The following is a 9,178-nucleotide window of genomic DNA, read 5'->3' as shown; positions in this document are numbered from 1 at the left end:
TAAACGGAGATTGTTCTTTTATCGCTGGGCTGACTTTTATTTTTTTTGGTTTTTCGAGACAGGTTTTCTCTGTGTAGCCCTGGCTGTCCTGGAACTCTGTGGACCAGGGCGGCCTTGATCGAACTCGAGATCTGCCTGCCTCTGCCTCAAAAGTGCTGGGACTAAGTGCCACCTCCCCTGGCACAGGTTGACTTTTGAGCCTGCGGGCTCCAGAACCACCTGCAGGGTGACAAGGACTACTTTGGGGAGGGAAAAAAAAAAAACCCAAAAGCCTTCTTGCATTACACACTGTCCCACCCAGTCAGGGAAACAACATATACCGCAGGGTTTTCCCGGTGGGACCCTGACTCCCGCTCTCTACCCGCCGCCGCACTCGACCCGTCCGAAGGCTCCACGTGCAGAGTCTGTGCCGAGCCCTCTCGACTCAGGGTTTAAACGTGAGGACGCTCGCCTGCGAAATGGAGGAAAGAACCCGGGTCCTCAGCCAGCGTGCGAGCGTGCGTGCGTGCGTGCGTGCGCTCCAGACTTCAGACCTGGCTGCCCTGCGTGCACGCGGAGGACTGCAGCACCTAACCTGCCACGCGCGGCGGGAGGCGGGACGCACACCGCGCTACGGGGCTCGCCGCAACCCTACAGCCAGCGGATCGGTCCCGCACCCCGGCCGCCCAACGCTTCGCCCTGCGGGGCGCTCGGGCAGCCCGCCCGCTCCGAGCCCCGCCCCCTGCCTGAACAACCAATGGGGAGAGGGCTTGTAGGCTGCCGCTCCTCTATTGGCTGCAGACCCGGCCACGCCCCCCCGCGCGCCCGGCCCGCCGCGGCGTCCGGCGGAAGCGCGGCAGCTTCCGGCCGGCTGGGTGCAGAGGAGGCCGAGCGGCTCGGACGCGGTCGCGCGTGCGGTGGGGGCGTGTCGGCGAGAAGTCGCGGGGCCCGAGCTCGTGGAGCCGGCCCGTGCGAGCACGGTGAGCAGAGGCGAGCGACGGCGGAGGGCGACCCGAGCCGGCGAGGTGGGGCGCCATCCCTTCCCTCCTCGGCTTCCGCTGGGCCTGGAGGCGGACACCCCGGGTTAGTGTTCTGTTGGGTTGCTTGGTGGGCGGAACGAATGTACGGGAAGCTTGAGTTTACAAGCGTGGGTGGGGGGAGCGGCTTGAGACAGACCCCGAACTTGGCGTGTGACCCCAGTCTCTTTCCTCCGCAGCCTTCACCCCGTAGAGAGAGAGCGAGCCCTGCTCTGCCCGACTCCCCGGGATTTCTTTCTCTTTCCGGGGTAGCCATGGATGCTTCGACTCCTGTGCCTCCCGCATCCCCTTCTCCGAGATGCAAGCCAGCCCCGCAGACAATCCACATTGAGTTCCCTCATCATAGCTCTTCGCTGCTGGAAGCCCTGAACCGCCACAGGCTGGAGGGAAAGTTCTGTGATGTGTCCCTCCTGGTTCAGGGCAGGGAACTCAGGGCTCACAAAGCGGTGTTGGCTGCTGCCTCTCCTTACTTCCACGACAAGCTGCTCCTGGGGGATGCGCCCCGACTGACTTTACCGAATGTCATCGAGGCAGATGCCTTCGAGGGACTGCTTCAGCTCATTTATTCCGGGAGCCTCCACCTGCCGCTGGATGCTCTCCCTGCCCATCTCCTGGTAGCCAGTGGCCTTCAGATGTGGCAAGTAGTAGACCGGTGCTCGGAGATTCTCCGAGAACTAGAAACGTCCGGTGGGATTTCAGCGGGCGGAGGAGCCTCCAGCCTCACACTTCTTTCCACGACATCCTCAGGAGGCTGGTGCATTCGGTCTTCCCCTTTCCAGAACCCAGTCCGGGCCTCTGCTTCTACAGAGAATTCTGTTGGTCCTGAGCGCCCCGCCGGAGGGCAGGGGAGTGAACCAGAAGGAGTGTTACAGGTCCAGGTGAAAGTGGAGGAGGAAGAGGAGCAGGGGTCCGCAGCCCCGCTCTTTCAGACGCCTCAGCCTGAGAGAGTGTCGGGAGGGGTTTCCCAAGCTTGCGGATCCCTCCCATCGCCTACTTCTGCTCTTCCCAGCAAGCCTTCAGAGGATGAGAACTCGGCACTGGATCCTCCTACCCCTCCGGTACAAGCTTCCCAAGTCTTATATGTTAGTCAGGAAAACGGCGAGTGTAAGGAGGAGATGTCAGGAGGCAAGACTCCGCCTGGAGGAGCAGAAGAAAAGACCAACGTACTGCCTGGAGGGGACTCTGAGGAGAAGGGGGAGCTGCGCTACTTGCTGTCCTCAGGAGGAGGAGAAACGTCTGGGGCAGGAGATTCATCCTGGAAACCAGTGGATCTTCATGGGAATGAAATCCTGTCAGGGGGTGGAGGGCCCGGAGGACCCGGGCAGGCTATGCATGGGCCTGTGAAGCTAGGAGGGACACCCCCTGCGGATGGGAAGTGCTTTGCTTGCTTGTGTGGAAAACGCTTTGCCGTAAAGCCAAAACGAGACCGACACATCATGTTGACCTTCAGCCTTCGACCTTTTGGATGTGGCATCTGTAATAAACGTTTCAAGTTGAAGCATCATCTGACAGAGCACATGAAGACCCACGCTAGAGCTCTGCATGCGTGTCCCCACTGTGGCCGTAGGTTCCGCGTCCAGGCCTTCTTCCTTCGCCACCGGGACTTATGCAAGGGCCAGGGCTGGCCCACTTACCACTGGACTTACAAATGACTACTAATGCTCTGTCGTGGTTTCTAGGACAAGAAAGCCACTGCTGCTGATGGACTCTTACCTTTCACCACCTCAGCCCTGGGTTGTGTAATCATTCCAAGAGATTATCTATGTTGTTATAAACCCTCACTCTTGGGTATGGGTCTCACGATGGTAGTCCAGGTTTAAACAGAGTGTAGAAAGTCATGCTTACCCTAAATGACCCTTTCTGTATTGATAGCCAGTGAAGCAACTGCTGACCTCAGATTCAATTAGTGAGAGAAGAGTTGGAGCAAAATGATCCAATAACTCTTACCTCATCTTCATGGGGAGGTGAGGGAGCTGGTCTCCAGCTAGGCATACATTTGAATTGCCAGACAATGTCAGCAGTGTTCTGTTTCTGTGTTTTCTGACATTTCTTTCCAGGTGTTTTTTAGGTTCTCACCAGTAGACACCTTTTCCCAAGTATCCTTTTAAAAATACTTGAGCGGGGCTAGAGAGATGGCTCAGCAGTTAAGAGCACTCTCTGCTTTTCCAGAGATCCTGAGTTCAATTCCCAGCAACCACATGGTGGCTCACAACCATCCGTAATAGGATCTGATGCCCTCTTCTGGTGTGCAGGCATACATGCAGACAGACCATTCATACATTAAAAAAAAATGTACTTGAAGATGCAGCAAGTGTGGTGCACACATTTAATCACAGCGCATAGGAGGTAGAGGCGGGTGGATCTCTTCAAGGCCAGCCCGGGCTACACACGGTGAGAACCTATCTTTGGGGGCGGTGGGGGGGAATAGTACTTGAGCACTTTAGCAAACTGAGCATTTCACATGCTGTTCTGAAAGTCCATAATAGAGGGCAGCCCTCAGCAGCCTTCACCTTTCACTCCCTCTAATCACTTGTTTATGATCACAGTGACAGATGTGACCCACAAACTCAGGAGATGGCAGCTGACCTACAACGCTCTCAGGGTGGCATTTGCTTTCTGAACAAATCGCCCCCCTTAGAGGAACTCAGGGTTGAAACCACACGCGGTCAGGTCTGCAGAGGAGCTACCATGGGACCATACTGCTTGCTTTCCCATCTCACCCACACTTGGTAGGAACAACACCCTTGTAGAGGTAGAGGGGTAGGTAGTATAATGAAGGTGAAGGGAAATTTAAGGTTATTAATAAACTCTGCCCTGAAATCTAAACTGACAGTAGACTGGATTGAGTGATTTTTGTTGAGGTGATGTGAGAGCGGAGCTGCAGGAGGTGAGTGTGTCCTCCTGCAGCCAGTTACACAGATAGGAGGAGAATGAGCTGGCTTTGCACATCCCTGAGAGTGCTGTCCTGGACTCAGGCCCTGCTGCTGCTGCTCCTGTGGAACCTCAGGTAAGTTACTCCCCGGCTTGGGCTGACCCACTACTACTTGGTTCTCTGTGTTGGTTTCTGGAGACCTCATCTTACTGTCTAGCCCAGGCTGGCCTAGACAAAGTCAAGGTCCTCCTTCCTTAGCCTGTGGAATACTAGGATTCCAAACACATCTTGACATGTCTGGCTTATGTCCACTTTGGCTTTGGGTCACATAATTAAATTATCCCCTGATCTCTTGCAGTACACATAGTGTCGGATGGCACTTTGGTTTATTCAGTAAATACTTAGAACCGAGCAGTGTGCGAGCCCCTGGTTTTCCCTCCCTGGGACAGTGTCTCAGTGAGTAATAGCACTCACTGCCCAAACATGAAGACGTGAGCTCAGATCCTAGCAATCAGATCCTAGCACTCGTGGGAAAAAGCCAGGTGGTGGCCCGACCAGAGGGTTCAGCAGGCATCTACTGACAAGCCCGCGCCACCTTTGAGTTTGCTCCCCAGAACCTACATGGTGGAGGGAGAGAACCTGCTGGGGGTGGGGGACGACAGGGCAGCCTGCACAGGCAATGAGGAGTGGGGGAGGGGAGGGAGGAAGTCAGGCCTGGGTGGTTGGGGAATTTCACAGCTCTTGACTGACTAGCAGTCAGGTGCCTCTTTGTTTATATAGGTTTCACAGAACACAGACAGATTGATTATCCGAGAAGTATAGATTATGTGTTTGATTTTTCTTTACGTGTCCAGGGTTATAAGTTCAGTCACAATTAGAAAATACAAACAGAACAGATTTTAATGAATCTATGTATTTATTTTGGTTGTTCAAGACAGGGTTTCTCTGTGTAGCCCTGGCTGTCCTGGAACTCACTCTGTAGACCAGGCTGACCTCGAACTCAGAAATCCGCCTGCCTCTGCCTCCCAAGTGCTGGGATTAAAGGCATGCGCCATCATCACCTAGCATCTTGTTTTTTGTTTGTTGTTGTTGTTTGGTGGTGTCTGGTGGTGTTTTGTTCGATTGGTTTTGGTGCTAGGGATTGAATCCAAAACCTCACACTTGGAATTACGAACCTCACAAGTGGGCTAGAAACCCAGCTGAATCTTATTCTTGTGGCACTGGCCTGAAAATAAATTTCTTGGGCGAGTGTAGGCTTAGACTTTTCAAAACTTTTACTTTAATAAGGTTTCTTACACGTTTTAACCTTCCTTCAAGCCCACCACCTAGCAAAGGGAGTGGAAAGGAAAGGTTAATAGGGCAAAAGGGGAAGTGGACCTATTTAGAAATAGTTTATTGTGAGGATATTGCTAGTTCTGTTCATATGAATCAGCAATGTCAGTTTGATCCAGAAAAAAACATAAGGCTCTGCCAATCACCCTGAGTCCATGGAAGCGGCAGGAATTACCAGAAGTTCTTCGGTGTGATTCTCTCTACAAACTCGTAACAAACAATGATCAGCGAAAAAGGTGAAGCTAACCAATGCCACAGCATCGGCAGTGAGGACCAGCATCCGCAAAGCCCAATGAAGACCAGCAAAGAGCGGCAAGGCAAACGAATGCCACACAGCGTCATCCAGTGTCAGGTTATTTATACCCTTTCCAAACATCACGTGGCCTCTAAAGTGTCCTATCTAGCAAAACATCACATGCCCCTTTGCCAGGCAGCTTCCAGAAAAACACCATGTGTCCTCAGAAAACCCTCCCACATGCCTGAACAAAACACAGTTTTGTTCTCTCATAAGACAGTTTCCAGAAAAACATAACATGACACAACTGAGCCGCTAAAGAAACCAGAAATTTCCATGTTAGGTGTGGGTTGGGGATGTAAGTTAGTGGTAGACGCTTGCCTAGCACGTACAAAAGGTCCACAAATTAAGTAAATCTCAACCGAGCTTTCAGGTTCACACCTAGCTAGAGCGCCTTGTCCACACCTCAATGTGACTGAAATCTTGAAAGAAATGAAGTCCTGAGTAGAAGAGGGAATGTGTATAGGTCAGTCGAGAACCACTGAACAGTTTTCCACCTGTGAGCCATCTGGGATGCCTTAAGACCGCAATGTTGTAGACATTTTTAATCCTAAACTGGGGTTTCTACCTTCTCTAACCTTGTAGTTCCATGTAGTTCTCAGATAAAACACACACACAACCTTTATATTTTCATAAGCCTTACTCAGCACAAGAGCTGGGCAGACATCTATCTAGGCTATTATGTCCATTTCCCAGCCAATAATCTCATGTAATTTCCCATGTTTCATCTGTGCTGCCCTTAACTCCAATTAACCAACCCACATGGCCATTTTAAGATTCTTACCCCATAGCACCTTCTCTCTCACTTCACGGTTCTCCTGACTCCAAGCCCAGGGATCCTAAACCCCGCCCATGTCCCTCCTGCCCAGCTGATTGCTTTCAGCATCTTTATTCAGCTGTCAGGTGAATAATTGGGGAGCAAGGTCACATAGCATTACCTGGGTCTACCTGTGGTCTCTGGGAGCAACCAGAATTTAGCACAGCAAATCACCTTAATATACGTACCATCTGCTTGAATATTGAAGAAAGGTTGAGCCTGCCCAGTTATCTCCATTCAGTCTGTCAAATTTGAGACAGGGTCAATGTTTGTTTATTTTGAAAGCCTCTGGCTGTCCTGGAACTTGATTTGTAGTCCAGGCTGATCAGGAACCTACAGAGGTCCTCGTGTCTGCCTCCTCCGTGCTGGGATTAAAGGTGTGCACCCTCATGCCTGGCCCTCTTTAATCTTTATAATACTTGGTTATCCTATGAGACAAACTTTGTAATCATTTGATAAAAAAAAAAAAAAAAAGACATTTTTGTTCTGACACATCTTTGCTGAGCCCCTCAGCAATCTTACATGTTAATTACATGGAAAAATTAAATTGGGGCTGGAGAGGTGACTCGGCAGCTAACACTTCCTGCTTTCACAGATGACTCGGGTTCAATGCCCAGCACCCCCATGATGGTGCACAACTGCCTATAACTCTAGTCCCAAGGGACCCAACTTCCTCTTCTGGCCTCCTATGGCACCAGGCACGCATAAGCAGAAGAAAAACCCATACGCATAAACAAATGAAAATTTTAAAAATGAAGACAAGCCAGGCAATGGTGATGTACACCTTTAATCCCAGTGATGGAGGGGGCGGGGGAGAGGCAGGTAGATCTCTAAGCCTGGTCTTACAGAGCAAGTTCCAGGACGTCCAAGGTTACCCAGAGAAACGTGCCTTGTACATGGTGATGCAGAAGAAACTACACGGAGAGTTTGAGGACAGCCTGGTCTATACAACCCCATATAAGAACAAAAAGAAGAGAAAAGAAACTTATGCCAGAGCCCTTTTCAAAACATTAGCACCCTGAGAGATCAGTTACATTCATGAAAAGTGACGTAGATAATATACCTATGTCCTTCCTTCACAACAAAAACTAAGGTCATGTGACCCTAATCTTGACTCCTTAATCACTGTTGACATACGAGGTATATATTCTTAAACTGTGTGTGTGAGTTTTCTTGGTTTATTTGTATGTGTATGTGCATGTGTGTGTGCATGTATGTGTGCATGCTGCTTGCGTGTGGAGGTCAGGACAGCTTGCAGTCAGTTCTCTTCTGCCAGGTGAGTATCGAGCTCAAACTCAGGTTGTCAGCCTCAGCAGCAGTGCCTTTGTCCACTGAGCCATCTCACCAGACCCCTCCCCTGCTGTATAACATGCACGTCCTTCCCTGTGCTCACGGGAGTGTTGTTCAGCATCTTCATCCCTGTGTCAGGTGTATCACTTGAAGTGAGAACCCAGGAGAAGATGTGTGTCCCTTGGTTACTGTGCCGGTAGGAACACTGCAGGATGCAAACCTGAGTGCTGTGTAGACTGTACCCGTGTGAAGAGTGTGTGTGGCTGAAGCACTTGTGTGGCACATGCCTGTGACATGCATACACTGTGGAACCTACTCACCTTCCAGATAGTCCTATGGAGTTCAGGCTGGTCTCAGGCTTGCCTGGGAACGGATGATGGCTTTGAACTCCTGATCCTGCTTCTACCTCCAGGGTATGGCACTCCTGGCTCATTCCCACCCCCAAATGGTATGGTGCTTTTCTGGTTGCTCTGACCAAATACCTGGCAACCTATAGGTTTATTTTATTTTATTTTTTTATTTTATTTATTTATTTTGGTGTATTCGAGACAGGGTTTCTCTGTCTAGCCCTGGCTGTCCTGGAACTCACTCTGTAGACCAGGCTGGCCTCGAACTCAGAAATCCGCCTGCCTCTGCCTCCCAAGTGCTGGGATTAAAGGCTTGTGGCACTGCCTGGCCAGGTTTATTTTTGGCTTCCAATGTGAGGAGACACGGTCCATCTTGCTGGGGGGCTGGAGGGTGAGTTGGGAGACAGCGCAAGGTGGCGGATGCGGCACTGCAGGTGGAGCGTGGAGAGGTGGGTTCTGTTAGTCCTTGTGATCAGAACTTCAGGCTATGGAATGACACCACCCACACCAGGCTGCTTCCCCCTTCCCAGCCCCCATGTCGGTAGAACCTCCCTGGAAAGCCTGAGGCTTGTGTCCCTGGTAATTCTAAATCCTATGAAGTTGACTAGATTAACTGCCACAGATGTGAAGGGAACTCTAACATACTCCATGACACTATGAACCACTGAGATATGATGCCACAGGAAATGAACGAGCCACAAAAGGATGGATGATTTTATTCTGCGACTGGCATAGTGACAAACCTCTTTGAAGGCCTGCGGAGGTTAGTTAAACTCCTAGAGACCAAGCACTGTGCATGCTGGAGAAGAGTCTGAGGGCTTCTGGCTCACAGGTGTGCACACGGCTTCTGTTTCAGCAGAGGACGAAGCTCTGGTGGTGGGTGGATGATGGTGGTAATTTCACGGCTGTGTGAACATGCTTAATGTCAAAACTATACACAGGCAAAAATGGATAAAAATGGTAAACATTATTAGCTGGAATTAAAAAAAAAAAGCCCCCAGTGAATGAATGGATGAAGGCATTAATGTCAGTGCCTGCTACATCACAAAAAGACAAGCAGACATGATGTTCCACTTGCAGAAAATGCCACCACCACATAGGAGTTAGTACTGCCAAAAATATCCACAGTGAAAATGATGAGGGTTTAAATGCTAACACACAGAGAAAATGTCTGGGGCCAGGAAGCATGGTAAGTCAACAAGCAAAGCT

At 50.8% G+C, this 9,178-nt stretch overlaps 1 protein-coding gene across 3 annotated transcripts; it reads left to right on the top strand.

Annotated features, from left to right (window-relative positions):
* The first annotated feature begins 829 nt into the window (after positions 1–829).
* On the top strand, positions 830–3,113 carry Zbtb9 (zinc finger and BTB domain containing 9). 3 transcript variants are annotated; one of them, XM_031348244.1, is made up of 2 exons: positions 830–959; positions 1,196–3,113. In XM_031348244.1, exon 2 carries the CDS (start codon positions 1,271–1,273, stop codon positions 2,666–2,668), a length of 1,398 nt encoding a protein of 465 aa, XP_031204104.1. In that variant the 5' UTR covers positions 830–959; positions 1,196–1,270; the 3' UTR covers positions 2,669–3,113. The 3 variants fall into 3 exon arrangements, with proteins under 3 accessions (XP_031204104.1, XP_031204103.1, XP_031204102.1); XM_031348243.1 differs by having other exon boundaries at positions 831–1,004; XM_031348242.1 differs by having other exon boundaries at positions 831–1,062.
* Positions 3,114–9,178: the final 6,065 nt, after the last annotated feature.

Source organism: Mastomys coucha, unplaced genomic scaffold, assembly GCF_008632895.1.
Source record: "Mastomys coucha isolate ucsf_1 unplaced genomic scaffold, UCSF_Mcou_1 pScaffold3, whole genome shotgun sequence".
NCBI classification, from domain to species: domain Eukaryota; kingdom Metazoa; phylum Chordata; class Mammalia; order Rodentia; family Muridae; genus Mastomys; species Mastomys coucha.
The sequence above is the reverse complement of the archived record's forward strand: the minus strand, read 5'-3'. Positions and strand labels throughout refer to the sequence as shown.

Bases quoted from the DNA above. Each gene is read 5' to 3' on its own strand.
- Zbtb9 (XM_031348244.1), top strand. From the start codon at position 1,271: ATGGATGCTTCGACTCCTGTGCCTCCCGCATCCCCTTCTCCGAGATGC.